Source organism: Octopus bimaculoides, chromosome 4, assembly GCF_001194135.2.
Source record: "Octopus bimaculoides isolate UCB-OBI-ISO-001 chromosome 4, ASM119413v2, whole genome shotgun sequence".
NCBI lineage: Eukaryota > Metazoa > Mollusca > Cephalopoda > Octopoda > Octopodidae > Octopus > Octopus bimaculoides.
The window spans coordinates 45328906-45348445 of NC_068984.1; the positions used below are offsets into that span (position 1 = coordinate 45328906).

Below are 19540 nucleotides of genomic sequence, written 5' to 3' on the forward strand. Positions count from 1 at the left end.
AACACACACACACACACACACACACACACACTTGTACATATTCATATCTTGCTGAATTAAGCAGGGGTGGAGGAGGAAATTCTAGAAAATACTGTGACAGAATAAAATGATATGTCACCATCCGTTTGAAATAACAAATAACAAAGCTATGTCACTAACACGCAATAATGATTTCACCATAAGTAATAAAAGCAGCAGCAGCTGATGCTGTTAATCATTACAGCTTGTTATGTCAGTCATCATAGATCTTACTTCTTTATAAAACCAGCACAGTACACACTGAGCTAGTATTGATGCTTAAAAATCAACAAGAATTGTTCAAGAAACAATATAATAATGATCATATAAAAAGAGAAGACAGAAAAGAGAAGAAAGAAGAAGGAAGAAGACAACTTAACTTTAAGGCAAGTTATGAATTCTCATATCTCAGGGAGAAACTTCAAGGTAAATATAAGTAATGTATTGGTATTTAATAGAGCGCTAAGGACGCTGGGCTGACGAAATCATTAGCATGTTGGGTTAAATGCTTAGCAGCATTTCATCTGTCTTCGTGTTCTGAGTTCAAATTCTGCCCAGGCTGACTTTTCTTTTCATCTTTTTCAGGGTCGATAAAATAAGTATCAGTCAAGCACTAATGTCGATGTAATCGACTTAGCCCCTGCCCCGAAATTACTGGCCTTGTGCCAAAATTTGAAACTAACATAAGGATAAAGAGTATAAATTTTTTTGGAGGAGTATAGATGTTTGAATTTTCTCCTATCTCGTTTAACTGTTACATGTTTTTATTGGACCCTGGAAAGATGGTAGACAAAGTAGAGTGTGGGAGTCTTTGATCTCCCTATATTGAATGTATTAGAGCACATGCTTCTTAATTGCTTCATATATGCTCTTACAGTGGAGGCGCAATGGCTCAGTGGTTAGGGCAGCGGACTCGCGGTCATAGGATCGCGGTTTTGATTCCCAGACCGGGCGTTGTGAGTGTTTATTGAGCGAAAACACCTAAAGCACCATGAGGCTCCGGCAGGAAATGGTGGTGTACCCTGCTGTACTCTTTCACCACAACTTTCTCTTACTCTTACTTCCTGTTGTACCTGTAATTCAAAGGGTTAGCCTTGTCACACTGTGTCATGCTGAATATCCCCGAGAACTACTTTAAGGGTACACGTGTTTGTGGAGTGCTCAGCCACTTGCACGTTAATTTCACGAGTAGGCTGTTCCGTTGATCGGATCAACTGGAACCCTCGACGTCGTAAGCGACGGAGTGCCAACAACAACAACATATGCTCTTACTGAAATGAAGGAACATTACAAATTCCTGTCTCACTATATGATATTCACGACGTCTATTACTTTGAAGTTGTATTTGTAAGAAAACGAAAAACAACAACAATAATAGCCAAAAGCACATGAGTGTCATATAACAAAACCATTTCCTGTCACTATAAAAATGAGGTCCTACAGATATGTGTAAGAAATAATAACTAACTCAGAGACAAAGCGAAGGACCTATAACATGTTAGCTGAGCACCTTAGAGTATTTGCCTCATCTAAATAGTCACATGGCTATATCACATGACTGACATTGTGACTTCTTCCTACCATATTTATCTCCTCTCATTTCACCACTTAATTGATGATAGAAATAAAGCCTCAAGGATGGTGGAGTACTTTTATTGTTGGTTTTTTTTTTTATATATATATAATCATTTATTTATCCTGTTTTGAACCAGCTGACTCATGAAACTAGAACTTAATCAAATTTTTAGATGACTAGACTGAAAGTGCAACAGGATTCCCCAACTGAACAGGACATCAGTCTGTCTTGCACAAGATATGATGTCATAGAAAAGACCATATACCATCCCTTTAAGTTTTAGGGGTTTCACTAAACTCTTTGTCTTCCTGTAGATTATTCATGGTAAATAAGGCTATCAGAGTCTTTTTTTTTCTCTTTCCTCTGAGTTAAACTGTTCAGTGTAAGCTATCAGAACACTCATTAATTTTACAGTGCTCCTGCACTTTGCTGTGGAAAGCTGTTCTACCAATTCTGTAATAGACACAGCTTGTTACTAAGTGATTTGAAAGCTTAGTAAATTGCAACTTGCCTTGCTATATTTGTTCTGGGTTTCTGTGGTGTGAGTTCAAATCTTGCTGGGGTTCAATTTTTGATATATTTTGGTAGTGGGTGGGTGGGTGGAATCAATAAAGCAAAATACCAATCCAGAGAAGTGGATTGGCCAAATTGTTAGAATGTCAGTTGAGGTTTCTTGTAGTATCTGTCCTGGTTCCTTGCATTTTAGTTCTTGGGTGTTAGATTTAATCTGTTGCCCAACACTTCTTTCATGCCGCCAAGGGAAGACAAGTACTCTTTTTTTTTTTTATATCTTCAAAGAAGAGTCATCAGATATTCATAAACCTTGGAGTGATGTACCAGCTGAATCCCTGCCTTATAAACCCTACTTTTATGGAGCCCATCTATGGTAATTAATGTCACATATGGTGCTTGCAACATAACATAGATGTACTGAGGAAGAGTACCAAATATACTAGCATTAGGGAGAAACCAGTGGGCCCCTTTGGGCTTGATGGTGCGAGGATGCTGATTTTATAGACCCTGAAAAAGCTGGTGACTAATGACTTTTGTTTCTTAATAGCTAAAGAAAATAAATCATAAATAAAAGAAGACAGGTTCTTATCTAAGATAACATAGGAATTCTGGGATACATTATTTCATTAAATGATCATTGTATTTAGCCACAGGTCAGCACTAAATGGTGAAAGTGTGTGACCTAGTGACAAGGGTGTCGCAATCATGATCACAAGATTGTAAATTTCAATTCTCAGACCTGGCGGTATATTGTTTTCTTGAGCCAAATATTTCATATCATATTGCTATAGCTCACTCAACTGTAAATGAGTAACCAGCAATATACTGGCATCTCATGTAAGGAGGAATGTTGTGATCTTGGTCTCTTCTACTCCATGGAAGCCAGGCAACCAGCCCTATGAGTCCCAGCACATTAAGGCAGCACTAACTAAGCAGACCTACCACCAAAGATGTACCACACATCTCATCTTCTGTTTTTCAGATGTAGTGCATCTAGGACTACATTATTGAAAGTATCCTTTATCAGGATGAGTGACCATCTATGTGCTACCATAGGCTGTTACATGTGTGAGTTTAAGAAGAGGCTACTATCATTCACAGGGTCTGTAGTTAGAGATCTTAGTAACTAAACGTGTCACTCAGATATTTACTTCATATGTCCCTTATATATATATGACTGCAAAGAAGATTTTGCAAACGAGGATATGAATCATAGAATCTCAGCCTGCACTGTCTAATTTTAAAGTGCATGAGGAAAACAATTTATGTATGGAAAACTTTAGTTCTGAGTAGATTAGATTACCGCTCACAGCTTTGATCTACAAATTCATCCAGTCTCATAGAAGAGATTGAATGATTGCAAAGAACATTCATCAGTAAAATGACTTCATTTAAAAACCTTAATTACTGGGAACATCTGAAAGCTTTGCATCTTTACTCTCTTGCACACCAAAGAGAAGATATATTATGATATATGTATGAAAAATCCTGTAGGAGTATATTCCAAACATCAGCATTAGAGTGAATTTTAAAGCACAAAATGTACAAACTGGTAGATGCTGTTGGCTTCCAAATATACCACTTCGAAATCATGAGCAAAAACATTTTATTGAAGTAGCGTGATATTTAGAGGTCCTCAACTGTTCAACTGCCCATCTAAAAGAATCATAAATATAAAAGGGACCTCTGCTGAAACATTATAAACCATTGCGTAAACTATCGGCGATAATGGACCCATGAACCATTCAAGGATACACTCTGGGAAGATCACCTGCAACAAACTCAATGACCAACTCTGGCCATAAAGAAACAACAAAATTGACAGAAAATGAATTAAGATGGTGCTCCAGCATAGCCATAGTCCTAAAACTGAAACCACTAAAAGTTGGATTCTTTTTGAACACATCTTGTATGTATATATATATACATCATCATCATCATCATCATCATCATTTAACGTCTGCTTTCCATGCTAGCATGTGTTGGACGATTTGACTGGGGACTGGCGAGCCAGATGGCTGCACCAGACTCCAATCTGATCTGGCAGAGTTTCTACAGCTGGATGCTCTTCCTAACGCCAACCACTCCGAGAGTGTAGTGGGTGCTTTTTACATGCCACCAGCACGTGTGTGTGTGTGAAAGAAAAAAAACCTCAGAACGCAATCAATTATCAAAGCTGGTATCAGATGCAATAGATACATTTTATACCTTGGCATTAATTCTAAGATGCTGAGTGTTAAGAATATATTTGTGCATTTTCCACAAGCATCAATGATGCAAGGTGAATTCAATTGTGAATCGAAACCTTGATGTAGACTTGACTTACCAAGAGCTTACCCCATCACAAGGATTGTAATACTACTTTTCAAACACTTGCAGTTCATCTAGCTGTATCTTCTCTTTCTGCCTCTTCTGGTGATGATGATGATGATGATGATGTATATATATATACATACAAGATGTGTTCAAAAAGAATCCAACTTTTAGTGGTTTCAGATTTCTTTGTCAAATGCATTGCTTATGTTTTGAATTAAAAGGGCATTATTTCAAAGCATCGAGCTTTCAATGATGTGATTGTTATTTTTAAAATGACATTGTAGGGTAGGTGTGAGAGGTTGGATCTGGTCAGTTCTAACATAAAACAGGCAGAATATTTGGGCCAGGTATGGTCGGATTAAATGCTAAAGGGGTTAATTCTTCTAAAGTCAACGACAGTATATCAGCTCCACCAAAACCCAACTATCTCATCCATCCTTTCTGCTTTCTTTTCAGCTCTTCTGTATCTAAACTTTTAAATCCTGCACTGAGAATTTTTACCAATATATTCAACTGGAAACCTTACCTATATTTTACAATGGCTACTAATATATAAAAAATTAAAATCAAAGATATATATATATATATATGCATTAAACTTTCTCAACCATTCCTCACGTAAGTCAAAAAGGAACGACGAAAAGTTACGGGCCTGATTTGTCACGTGTCTAAGTTGAATACAACACACACACACACAAATATTAATATTCGTTTCAGAATATATTTCAAGGAAAATTTTCTGTGCCTTCTACTGATTTAATTCCAGACCTATCAAGCTATATGTTTGTATAATGCAGAAATACACTCCTCCCTTTCTGTCAACCTTTGTCACTCTTTAATGCTTTCCACAATCCCCGTTCAACTTTGTATTTCCTCTCCTCTCCTCACACACCTTCTCTCACTCCCTTACATTACAACTTTTCCCTTTGTTATCTCTTCTCCTATATCCTTCAGCACTCCTTCTGTTCCACAACACCTAACCCCGTCTAATTTTTAATCATTGTCTTTCATCGAGCAATACCATGCACACACACACACACACTGTGTGTGTGTGTGTGTGTGTGTGTATGTTATGTGTTGTGTGTGTGTGTGTGTGCATGTACGTGCGTGTATGCATGTGTCTGCACGTGTGTGTATGCGTGTTTGTGCATGTGTGCATTTGTGTGTGTATGTAACAATATTTCATTCCCACCCCCTTTCCCATTTGTCATATCTTTCCATTTCAAATCTCCACCCGTTCTCTCATATGTTGCCTCTACGTATTTTAAACTATATTTATTTCTCACTTTCTCATTAGCTTCTGCTCTCCTCTCTCTCTCTATCTATCTATCTATCTCTATCTGTCTCTCTCTCTTTTTCTCCCCCTGGTTCTCTCAATTTCCAACGTAGTTTTTCACCCTTATTCATAATTTCTATCTTGTCTCTCTTTTTCATTGCGCAGTACCGCTTATCTCTCTGCCTTTCCCTCCAAATATATCTCTCTTATTCTCTTTTTACTAGTTTTCCCTTTCTTCCTCAATTTCACAAATACTCTTTCATTGCGCAATAACATTTTATCGGTCTGTCTCTCTTACGATTAAACATCATATCTTTCTAATATTTTTCCTATCATTTTCCTCTCTTCTCTCACTCTCTTGTTTTATCGCTTCTAATATCGTTATTTTGTTCCACTCTGCCTATCCTTACGACTCTATTAGTCTCTTTCACATACACTCACACACACCTTCTTATTCCTCCTTATTTACTACGCAATCACACGCACATGTGTAATCACATCATACAGTCATACATAAATGTTAGCTATAACAAGCGTTTCTAAAAATAACTAAGTCGACACAGCTGCAAAATAGTCCCTAATAGAAAACAAACTATTCGGTTCATATAAACATTTACTGTCTTTATTTTCATAATTTGCGACCGAAATTCTATAAGAAATTAAGAAATTTCAAGAAACATCGAGTAAACTTCTACATTTATATTTTGTACCACATACATAGCGACTTAGATACAGAGACCGCGACAACCATTTGTATGTTTTTAGTTTATTTTTCTATGGCGTATTAATTAGAGATTTCTTTCGTTGTCTACAGCTCATTGGCTGACAGTGAGCGTCGACCGAATAACCGCCCACTCTCGATAGTGAGTCGGTCTCATATATATAAGAGCCTCGCGCCTGATTATTTTAGTCACTGTGGGTGCCCGCTAGCAGTGGATTCCAGTGTTGAGTGTTCCGTCGTGAAGGGGTGTCGTGTCTCGTAACACGCCCCTCCCTGTCCTGGAAGTACTTTGTTTAGGGGTTGAAGAAAAACAAAGAAAGTGGTTACAACACGAGGAGACTCCCCCTACAATCACAAAGGAACATATATTTTTTCGTTGTTACAATCAATTGGATATATAATACAGTATATATATTTCATTGAATAATCAGCTGCTTTTTTAAAACAGCTGTAAATAATACAAGATATATTTTATATATCTTTTGTACACATAAAACTATTACATGAGTATTCTCATATACATATATAATTTACACAATCTTCTGTAAATTATATATTTATACATTGTTTCATTGTTGTTTTGAATCATTAACAAATTAAGAAAAAAAAAAACGAAAACAATTACGGGATATATTTACAAGTTTATACGGATGAAAGAAACTATTATTATTGGTCAACTGTTAAAACAAGAGTTTTCTTGCACCTTATTATCATCATCTTAAAAGCAACCACCTGCGACGTAATAACGAGATCTAAAGCGATCTCATGCAATATCGGACGCCTCTTTAATAGGTAAATCATTATTTCAACACCACATGACACTGACTAACAAACTGTTTTAAATATTTCATTTGTGGATAAATATATGAATATGTATACGTAAAATTATCTTAGTATTTTTTTATTGTATATATGTACATAGTTGTATTATATGTAACCTAACACCTTTACTGTGAAGGTTACACTAGTCTGTTCATATATATATATATATATATATATATATATATATATATATATATATATATATATGTATATATATATATATAAACTCTATGTCTGTGATTGTTTTATAATTATTTGATTCTACATACCTCTGTCCGCTGCCAAAATGAGTCCCATAGAATACAAAATGTGGCGAAAGCTGGTGTTGTTTTGGCTGGTGGCTAACAGTTAACAGTTTTTTTAAGAGTCATAATGGAAACGTACACAGAGAAAGCCACTACTGCCAGTATCAAGACCGCAACATCTGCTAGAATTAACACTGTACAAAAGATGAATACTATAATGATTATTGCAGCTGCATCTATGAAATCTATGCCTTGATGTCTCTTCGCCACCACCCTTAACTATTCGCACCTATTGCATTTGTATTCTAATAGTAACCTTAATCTTTTTTATTAGAGTTTCCAATCCACTTAACAGCTTGTTGCTTACCCTATTTCAGTAATAGTTTGAATAATTCATTACATACTTAGTACCTTTTAATTACCTTTCGAAATACCAGACATATCTGAGATAAACTTTTTTCATGTTATAAGAACTACACATACACTGGTGGTACATAGACTCTAGATATAGATAGTGATATGTTCACACCTTTATACATAAATATTAAATATCTTTATATATATAGAATTTATTTATTGAATCAAGTTATGAGCCAAGTTGAGAAAACAGTATTTTGTTAAAAGGATCTGTATATAAAAATATTCAGAGGAGACACAAAAGGGCATTTAAATAGTGTAAAAGTTAAAGACAAGCGGCACAATTATTTGGCATTGTTATAGTTATTTGTCATTTTCAAGTCATTAACGTCATCAAGAGCATTATATCATCATCATCATCATCATTGTTGATATCACCATCATTAGCTCTGGACACCACGAGGGCAGCAATCTTACATTCCAATCGACAATCTGACGAAACTTTCATTTGTGTTGAATCATAGATGAAAATAGTGCAGGAATCTTTAGCAATACAATAATAATTAATTAATAAACTGTCCGTTATTCCGACAAGCTGCTGTTTGTAAACAGTAAAATTTAGATATCCCTTGATTTACATCATCTTTAACTCGCCACGTATCAAGTGCAGATTTTTCTTTTGTAAATATCCACACACACACACATGTATATATAAACTGTTATAAATCTTTGTATTATATACATACTTAATTTATATTTCTTCTGTCTATATATATATTTATTTATATATAGATAGTTACATTCTCTATCAACTTGCTACCTTATTTTCTGGTAAAACTTTGTTCACGGTTATTTATAAAGGGAGATCTTCGCGTGGTCCTATGACTGACTCCTTCAGTTTGCACTGCACACCTATGAGTGGGTTCTCTCGGTCCCGCCCTAGAACACCGTCATATTATGCATCCCCTCGGGAGGAAAAAACTGCCGAGGTTGTGGATCCCACACCGGCGGCTAATCCGGGTAATCTTAGTCCCGACTTACAACCATCATACACACCGGACTTTCCTAAGGCCTGCGGGAACTTACAACTGGAAAAATATACTCTCATAGAACTGCGTGAATATAAAGATCGGAATGTTTACAAGGCACACAACACACATACCAACAGAGAATCCATTTGTAAAGTAAGTGCATAATTTTACCTAAAAGTTATTTATTTCACGAAGATTTTAAACATGGTGTTATTTTCTTTTTGTCTGGTGTTCATGAAAGTTGACTGTAATTGTCTCGAGTAATTTATATATGTTGATTCGGAGCTCTAGAATTATAAGCATTTTCAGGTACTACTAAAGCAGCACGTTCCCGAACGTGTAGTCGTGCGTCCGCGCTAGCTAGTCTTGAGTGGTCGATCCTAACCCTAACCCTGTCCCTAACCCGCGTGTGCAAATGAATAAGTGTTTCGGGTTAGGGTTAGGATCGACCACTCACGACTAGCTAGCGCGTTCGGGACCTTGCTGCTTTAGTAGTACCCATTTTCATTTGGGTTGATAACCTGTATTTTATTTTTCTCTTGAATTTCATTAAAAAAAAAATTGTCTACAAGAATTTTTAGATATTTGTTAGAGTCCTCCGTAATTACAAACCACATTAGTTAGGTACCAAGTTTGATATTTTCGTGTGTGATATAAGGACATGATTAGTCAGACTGTTGTAGCCTGTGACACTACTTTCTATGTATGACTACTAATAAAATATTTGAATGTTTACGTGGTAGCTCGAATTATGCCCCGCCTTGAGTAACATTCTTGATAAGTGACCTCGCTACATTTCAGAATGAACAGCGGGATTAAAATGCCACAAGTTATATATATATATACATATATATATAAGGAGCTTAGTGCTAAAAGTGTGCAAGTCACCTAGATTTTCGTGTGATTTTTGTAGTTTAACGATTTTTGTAATTTAATAGTTAAATTTCTTAATCATTCAAGAAATGACGCAGTTAAGTCATATTTACAGATGATTCGTCTGTTGGAGATCACAAGTTAGACATATAGAGCATTACGTTTGTTTCAAATGGATGTATAGAACGGGGGTAAAGGCTGTCTTTTAGTGAGCCCGAGGAAATTATTGTCGAGTGCCCCAATTAACGACCTCGTGGTGCTGCTTTATGGCAAACTTGCTAATGTTTTATTTTGCCTTACTCAAAAAGGAGCTATGATTGGGTTTCACTTAAGTAGTTTTTAAACTAATGATAGATAGACAAAACGAAACAAAAGTCCTCCATGTCAAATGGCTAATGTTTTTAAATCCGCTTTGAGAAACATTTCAGCAAATGTTTACTTTCTAATTGACCCTTTTATACGCTGCATCTAGATATGCTTACATTTGCGCAAATAGATATTGCAGATAACCTCTTCGTGGTTGCTTGACAAACTAGAAATAGCTAAATGTTCTTCAAATTAAACCCTGCCATTCCTACAAAAGCAAGAACTTGCTGAACAACGTAATCTTAAAAGAAAATGTATGGTCACGGGTGAAGCACCTCTAATCATAAGATCCTCAATCAGAGTTGATTTAGGGGCTATGCATCAGGAAACTTCTTTTCGTGGGAGTTTAAAAAAATTTTTTTTTTGTTAACGAGTTATATAAATAGAAAAATGGGCGATCCTTCGATATTGGTATATGGAATGTCGGTGTGAGGCGACGCCGTCATTCCCCCCTCTTTTTGAGCCTAGCCTCTTTATCTATGTCACGAGGGAAGGTCGTGTGGGTGAATGACGTCGTGTATCAATACCGAAGGATTGCGAAATGTCTGTTCAGTGACTTCATTGTAGCGAAATGGAATAAGAAAACCCAGTTTACATGGTTGTACTCAATATAACAAATACGAAAGCGGTAGTCGGCTTTACTGCGTAGTAACGGCGAATAAAACTTGAGTTTCATTCAATGATTAAATGAAAGAGTGTGTGGTGTGAGGTAGATCAGCAGGCATAACTGTTGAATGCCTTCCTCCTAGCTCCAACTCCACTCAGAAAACGAGCTAGTTACTAGCTCTACCAGTATTTATATATTGCGTCATCGGTGACTTGGTTGTTGCTCTGTCAGTGTGTGTACGAATCACTCACTGGTTGGTCAATATCGTTATCCCAGCTCTATTGCAGAATAAACGAGCATATTAGCAGAATGGGTAGAGCAATATTCAATTAGAACCCTTTGTGTTCTGAGTTCAAATCCCGCTAAGATCATTTTTTTGCTTTTTTTTATCGTTCTTCCTGAGGTCGATAAAATAAAGTATCAGCCGAGTTGTAAGGTTGATATAATTGAGTATATACTATATAAAAGTATTTAAGGCTTTGTGCTAGGAAATCGATAAATATACGGTTGTTTTTTTTTTGGTTTTTTATCATTCTACAATGAAAGTAATATCAAGTGAAAGTTTGACTTGTACTTTATCACAACTTAAAATTATGGCCTGACGCATATTTATAAGTGTGTAAATATATTTCGTTTGTAAGTGTATAAACATTGTCTGCGATTGTAATTGCATTTTCATTCTTGAAAAGAAAAAAAAGTTCTTCAGAAAGTGAGACATTACAATACTAATATCTAGTTATTAAATACTCCCATTATTTTTCGGATATTCTGCATTCGGTCAAATAGCTATTTTTCTTAAGATTGTATGTTATAGTATTATAGATCAAAGTTGAGGGAGATCGAAAGGTGAGGGTTGTGTACTGTAGTGAACTCATTTGGCTATTTGGTAGATATTGTATGTACGTGATGAGCTTAATAACTGAAAAGAGGAGGTGGAAAAGATTGTGTTGTGTGAGTGAGCATCATAACCTAGTTACGGACTGGGTGTGTATTTAATGCAGAAACAGACAATACAGGTAGTTTCTAGAGCCATCGAAGGGAAATAACTGAAATAGTGACAGAGGGTGTGTCTTTGGGAACAAGTAATGGCGTGTGTAAGGTGAATGGATATAAAGTCACAATTTTGGCTTTGAAGAAAAAAGTTACATGGAAACTGTCGCTTTTCATTTATGAACTATACAGTCGTTTAACTAAATTCTTAGCAGTTTATTACCTTATAATATAAGATGACTATACAATGATAAAGCAATTTATTTCATAATATACTTCAGAAGGACACAAATTCACGTTTTATTCATTATCTTAAATGAAATATTGTAAAATTATTTCTGTGACTTTTCTCCTGTAACTTTTTTTTTCTTCAACTTTTTCCTATATGTGTTGTAAGAAGCGTGTTGTTAGATGGGATTTGTGACTGAGTTTCAAAGAGCTGTGTTAGTCAGGGTTGTCGCGAAACAGTTTTATCATTTATTCTGAGTTGGGATTACATATTAAAGAAAGAAAGAAAAAACTTCATCTAATAACTTGCTGTTTTCACACTGAAACTAGGTAATGTGTAAATTCGAAACAAAGTTTTTTCTTCACTTCAGAACGAACGGGTATTTTTCAAGTTGTCACAAAAACTAAAATAAAGCGTACTCCGTTTCTTTCTCACTGTGTGTGTGTGTCCCTCGCTGTATATTCATGTAAGCTAAGGGAGGTATTTCACATTAACTCCTGCAGAAACTAAACACACGTGCATGGAATGGGGTTGTATTCGAACACGCACATGGCGATGATGCACGCATATACCGCTTGTGTTCAGTTTGGGTTTTGTCGTTCAGGGTGTCTCTACTGAAATTTGTCTTCCGCTTTACAGAAACTAACTACTAATCACACATAGATGTGTGGATTTTCCGATTTTAGCACAAGGTCCCTAATTTTATGGAGAAGGCATTAGTTGATACCATCGATCCCAGTCCTTGACTGGTACTGTATCTTACCGACCCCAGAGGGGTGAAATGCGAAGTAACTTCGATAGGATTTGAACACAGAACATAAAGAATTTAAAGAAATGCCGCAAAGCATTTTGTCTACGCTAACAATTCTAACACCTGGCTGTTCTCTTATCCATAAACACGATAATTATAAGTAAATGCTATTCAAATTAAACTAGTGTAGTAGTTATAAATAGTTAATAATCTTCGCTGTTTTACCTGATATAGATATTTTTGGGTATTCTAAAATGTTTTATGAATTCTAGAATATTTTCATTGTTTGAAAATAGTTTATAGGAAATGTTTGAAGTTAGCTACACGTGAGATTTTAGTAAGTAAAATGTATAACGGTTTCCCAAACTGCACTTTTGAGAATGTTATGTTAAAAAAAAACTCCAGCCATGTTGGTAGGTAACCAATTTTTTTAGTTACAGAAATATAGAATTAATTAAAAACGTTGAAAATATGCATATAAACGGGATAGAATAATTAAAAGGCATTATTCTTGAATTTTTATTTCATTATTTAATCGTTAGTTTTTGACCTGGGCATTTCTCTGTCTCCCACTCATTCAAATACAGTTTCTTAGCATGACAGACAATGTGTGGGAGGGATATAGAAGCTTTGATGTCATTAATGACGTGATGCTGTGTGTCTGTCACATGCTGCGCATATATGTATATTTGTGTGACTGTCAGACTAGAACCTATCCGGTTTATTACTGGATTTTCTGCCACCAGTAACCAACATTCACGTACTACTTACTCATACACACACACACGCTCACACCCAGCAAATTATTCACATTCACTCACGTATATATTTACATTCTGAGTTGATCATTATTGAGGAATTTATATAGTTTTAACGTATGTGTATACGTGTGCACTTAATCAGCCATACTTAAATGTTTAAAACTCTGGGTTTCTTGCGCACGTGTCTGTGGTATAAGTTCCTTTATTATTTATTTATTGAGATTATTCGGTTTCGATTTATCATAAATCATTGAACTTAATCATAGATTTCAATGTAATGACGGCACTCACAGCTGCCTCTCTCTCTCTCTCCCCAGCCAGGTACTTTGCCACGCTGCGCGCGCGCACAAATACATACATACACACATGCAGTAGTCAGAGCTAAAAAGCTCTCATTACCGTAATTAGTCCAACGGTGTTTTGATTACTTTCGTTGTGCTTAGCGCAATTCAGGATGCGATATTAAAGAAACATAACTCGTATTAGAAAAATTGTCAAAATTCTATTGAAGAGATTGCTTGCTTTTAAGACTGGTGTTTTGAGGGACTTTTGGCTGTTATTTCTAACAGTTTAAGCAATCACGTAGAGGATTCATGAAATTAAAAGGTTTCCATTTATGAATAGAAGATAATGTAATAAGTCAAATTTGTTATTACTAATTTTGTTTATAATCACACACCCCTCTATACTCATAACTATCATAGTAAACTAACGAGGAAGCCTCTGTGATCACTCGATATGCTAGAAGTAGTGCCAAATTCTCCTTCAAATTTCATTGTCTTAAAAACGAAAGAACACATTGACTAACGCAGTCCTAGTTGTCTGAAAAAGAAGTAAAGATGGTCATGTCGGGAATGCCTTGAATCGTGTTTATTCAGTCGGAACTGACCTGGAGCTAAATATGGGAAATAACAGTCACTGACGAACTATTCTCAGCATCGATGCTCAGACTTTCTGGAAATAGTGGAGCCAAATTTCCTTAAACCATAGCTTCTCATTTTCAGTCATATACCTATTCATTCAAGGCTAATCTGGGAATAAATCACATCTCTTTCCGCAAATCGATTTTAACAATTTATAGAATAACATTGAGAGCATTTGGAGAGGAAATGGGGAGAGGGGTAGATAGGTCAATAGCCCCTTTGTTTTCCGACCTACTTCTAAGCAACTAGTGCTATTACAGATATTTCTATGAACTATTGATTTGTGGCTTTTATTACTCTTTTATTGGTTCTAGCAACTGATCTGTAGTCATGCTGAGATTGTATAGTAATGTAAGAATAATGTATTGTGTTGTACTGATTTCTGTAGTTTTATGCTTCCAGCGATTGTTTGGTTTGATTCGAGGCCTCAGCGTCTTCATTCCAATATTTGTGTAAGTTGTTCGGTTTGCTCCTTTAGCAATAAAGTCCTACCTTCTGACACTTCCCTGGTGGTAAGAACGTCATGAAACAACCTAGCTTACTATAATTGCACTTTACTTGGTTTAAAAGACAGATGCCGGTTACTGCTGATTGATGGCAAGTATGTAATTTGGGTGTCATATACACTGTTCAGAGCAGTTGATGCTGAAAATTGCTAACGCTCAAATATGTATCGCATACCTTCAATATTAAGAAAAAGCGTTTACCGGAAATTAAATTCAATACCTGTATTATCCAAGTATCTAAAGTCTGTCACACGTTAGCTCAAGCACATTCTTGCATGGCTTATAGAATTTGCAGTGTGAAATACTATCCCTTTTAACATATAATATGGTAACCAAAGGTTACTACAATAGTTTTGTTTTTTTTTAATTTGCTACATGCCTCCCACGCAGGATTGCTCGCCCCAGTCCTCCTCTCTTGCTCCCACTATACTAACTTCATGCAATTAAGATGTGTGTCAGTATGCAACAAGTCTCAAGCGAAAACTCTAAAGCATTCATATTTAGCTGCTGCGTGCGAAGTATAGAATGTTTATTGCTTATTAAGCAAACTTTTGAGTGGACGTATAGAGAAATATGTAAAAGTAAAGCATTTGGAAGAGATCGTTAACTTCACGTGGAGGAGAACAACGTACTGCTCCATGGATATACTGTGTGTGAGAGAGAGAGAAAGAAAGAACCTTCCTAAATTGACACATTTCACTTAGCATTTCTGGAAGCTTCTATCCAATATTCTCTAAGATATTGACCAAACTTAGTGTGACTAGTTTCTGTGCACTTGCGCCATCGCAAGTATTGAAGACTTCGGATAAAATGGTATGGTCAGAAACCCTCTGAGTTTACAAACATAAGGTGCGATATTCAGATTGACGTTCATGCTTTAAAAGTGAGTTTCGATATAAGAAATAAAAACCAAGTCCTGGGTTTTACTCTCAACAAATCTAAATATACTATTGTTTGATTAATTGAGAAAGTCCTTCCCTTGCAGCGTCTTCATATTCGAATCTGCAGATCTTTTCTCTACTTCTATATCGGGACTTAACTGACAATAGGAATTTAACTTGAGCCAATACAAAGAACAAATATTTGGTGATTGGACAGTGCTAATTAAATGTTTCTTAGTAACGCATGATTAGTTCTGTAAGAAAGTGATATAGTAGATTGGAAGAATTGAGTCCGTTTCTTGTTTTCATAGACCCAAGAAGCACATTAGGCAAAGTCGATTTGGGTGGAATTCAAACTCAACTTACAGATAAGAGATTAGTGTTGTACGTTTAGTTCAACCCTGTACTATTTCTTACATCTTATCCTACTACAACTACTACTACAAATAATGATGATGATGATAATAATTTCTAGCTTTGTAAGTGAGGATAATTTATGAATTAGTCAAAAGTTAACTGATGTGCGATTTGAACGTAAATCGTGAAGTGACCTCTACTAATTTTTCCATTGTTTCAACTCCAGTACTTGACTGATATTTTATCGACCCCAGAAGGATGCCAGACACTGTTTGTTTCATAAAGAGCCGGCCAATCCGTCATTCAGTGTGTAGTGGTGGTGGTAGTAGTAGTAGTAGTTTCTTTTTGTGGAGATTATATTATAAATAGCAAGCTTGAAGTTACCAGAATATGTTTGTTGTAAACAACACGGCTATGTGAAAATAGCAGTCTATTGACTGCTCCTCCTTTCGTTCGTCATGGGTAGTACTAACCACTCCACATGCAATATTTTTACATGTCTACTATTGACTTGTTCTTTGAAGTTTTTGCTGAGTTATTGAGGCATAAAAGCCAAGAGTGAAGATCGGAATTGTTCATAGTAACGTTGTTGAAAGGAGCTCTTTCGCAGAATCGAAACCGGTCTGCGATCAAACTTGTCAAAACAAAATCATAGTTCAATACGTGCGTGTGTACAAAAAAATATATATTTATGAATGAATATACATGTTTATATATCCGCATGTCTGCATGCAAATTAATTGCGATTTACAGTGAAAACCATATAGTATAATAAAAGCAATAATTTGAAGTTTGTTGTTTTTTGCACTAATATAAAACGTTGACAGCGTACAAGATTTCTGAAAGTTAGTACTTTAGTATTTTCCCTAACTTTTGGATGCTAAATCAACACACTCGCACTTTAAAAAAAATTATATTTTTAAAGTGTGTGTGTAGATAGATACAGATAGACTCAAAGAGAATAAAATACTTTTTATTTGAAATAAAATATTAAGTCACAATGGCTTCCACGTATCTTCCCACTCTCTCCGTACATATTATGACGGTGTCGTATTTTAAGCAGCATAGCTACTCATCACTCGCCAAAAAGGGGTTTCCGTTGTCTGAAATCCCGGGAAAAGACAAAGAACTTAGCACTTTCCTTCATCTTGCCCCCACCCCTTCCTCTACAGACGCGCGCGCACACACGCATTTCTTCCTTCTGTCTTCTGTTTCTGTCTTTTAGCTTTAAACTTTTGTTTTTATTCGGCATAACTAGTAATGAAAGGTCGCAGTTCCTTTCGGTGCACTGTCTCACAGAATAAGAATTTTACTGTCAAGGTATGTTATGTTTGTCTGCTTGCATGGTGGTTATCATAGTTGACAGCAGTAGTGGCTGGCTGGTCACACTATTCAGTAAAGTTCATAGCAAGCTTTGTCTGCATGTTATACACTTGCCTAAAGGATCCCGGCGGACAGTAATCCTTTCCTTCTCCTCCCTAACAGAATAAAGAGCGGGAAAGGGTGTATTATTTTAACGTCGGGGCTTTATAATACTGAAAGGATACTTAGTTTCTTTGTTCTTGTTAGGAGTGTTAAAGAAGAATGCAAATTGTTTTTTTTTTTTATGTGAGTCAAAGTTATGAAAGTTTGAAACTTTTTCTCATATGTATTATAAAGTTAAGAATGAAAGTTTGATATCCTTAAGTATTTTTTGTCGGTACATTCTGGTATATTAATTTAGCTGAGACTCGTTTAACATTATTATAGTGGAAAAGCTAATTGTGTCTTTAAGTTTCTACAAAGTCTATAAAATTCTTTATTGATATATTTTTCTTCAAAACTTATTTTTTGTTTTTTTTTTAAGGTTTACCTACGCACGATCCCTGTGAAAAATGTTTCCAATGGGTTTCAAATCGAATAAGTAAATTTAAGATTTTCTTTATCCAAACTGTCTATAAAACGTGCTTAATATATATATAATTAAATCATTATATAAAACAGTTACATTTATAAATATGATTTTTTTTTCTATTTAGAAAAACCCCTTTGGGAGGGTGATACGACATTGCATGTATATGAATTAATTTTCTTCTAATTGCTAAGAAAAATCTTTTGTGTAGTTTGCAATTTTTCTTAATTTGGCACAGTTGATGTGTGATGTTACAACCACAGGAGCTGTAGATCCATTATTCAGCAGAACTGAACGTCTTTTGTTCTTATTTGTATTGTTTAGTTTTGTTAGTTTTTCTTTTTTTTTTCAAAATTTAAAAAAAAAGTGTGTTGGTGAGTGAATAAACTTCGTTTCTTAATTATCACTCGAAAGTCTAGTTACTACTACTTTCTCATTCGATTATTATTTTTATTAATCGAATTAAACAAAGCAGCTTACAGCAACTGCTTTAGAAATTATTCCTCTTGCATTACCTAGTAATGCATTGTTCATTCTAGATTTAACACAATGCATTTTTCTGTATTATTATTTAGCTACATTTTCTTTTAATTTCTTGTACTCAAAAACCAATAAACCCACGTGCGTGATTAGCCGGTCTTTGTTGACTCTTTATTCCACTGCAAACTCGTACGGCCCTCGCACGTGCATTTATTTCATTCACTTAGGTTTATTACGTTTTCTGTTAAAACGATATATAATCTTAACTAGTCCGTTAAACTTATGAACAACATTTCAATCTTTATAGACTTATCTTTTTAAAAACAAAGTTGTTTCCTCTTGTTAGTTGCATTGTATGTATGTTGTAACGAAATAACAATGCCTGTTCTTGTTTTTCTTCACCTCAAAAAAGTTTTTATCGTTTTGCTGAAGAAATAAACTAATATAACCAGTTATATTAGTTTATGTAATAAACCTTGATATCTTTGTGAACATTTGCATTGAATATAATTTATATGGGATTTCGAAAACTTTTAGGCCTTTTTAATTTAGTTTTGCTGGTGCAAATCAAACAAGGTTTTTAGGGGTTGTTAGAGAACAAAGAAATAAGATTTTTTTTTTTAAGTGTATCAATAATTCTTTCTTAAATTAATATAAACTTTTATTTTAAAATCACTTCCCAACTTGTTTGTAGAAACATGCGTTGTTTTCGTTTTCAATTCTGAAATATTTCTTTGTTTATATAAACTAATCCGAAGAAAGTTGGAGAGTAACAGCCAAAAATTTGCAATTCGTTTTTGTTGGATTTATTATTTTTATTAAAGCCATAAGATTAAAAAAGAAAAACTAATAAAATCTTTATATATAGTTTAAGTCTTAAAATTGTCAGCTTGTTGGCATATTTGGTTGATATAAACCACGAGACTGCAGATCAAGTTTCTTACAAGTGACCCTCATTTTACGTTTTATTTTAGGGATCTTTTTTTGAGACAGCGAAGCTAGTGAATGTTATTGGTTGTTTCTCTCTCTTTCTCTCATAGAAAGTAAATT

At 35.1% G+C, this 19540-nt stretch overlaps 1 protein-coding gene across 2 annotated transcripts in view; it reads left to right on the forward strand.

The window, feature by feature from the left end:
• The first annotated feature begins 226 nt into the window (after positions 1-226).
• The window catches only part of LOC106884514 (tribbles homolog 2), a 33432-nt gene continuing 14118 nt past the window's right edge, over positions 227-19540 (forward strand). The window contains exons 1-2 of one of the 2 annotated variants that reach the window (XM_052967038.1): positions 227-444; positions 8706-9028. In XM_052967038.1, the coding sequence (XP_052822998.1) occupies positions 294-444; positions 8706-9028 (474 nt within the window). In that variant the 5' untranslated portion in view covers positions 227-293. Of the gene's footprint in view, positions 445-6589; positions 7213-8705; positions 9029-19540 lie in introns of those variants that run through there. The other variant, XM_014935936.2, reaches the window with a different exon arrangement.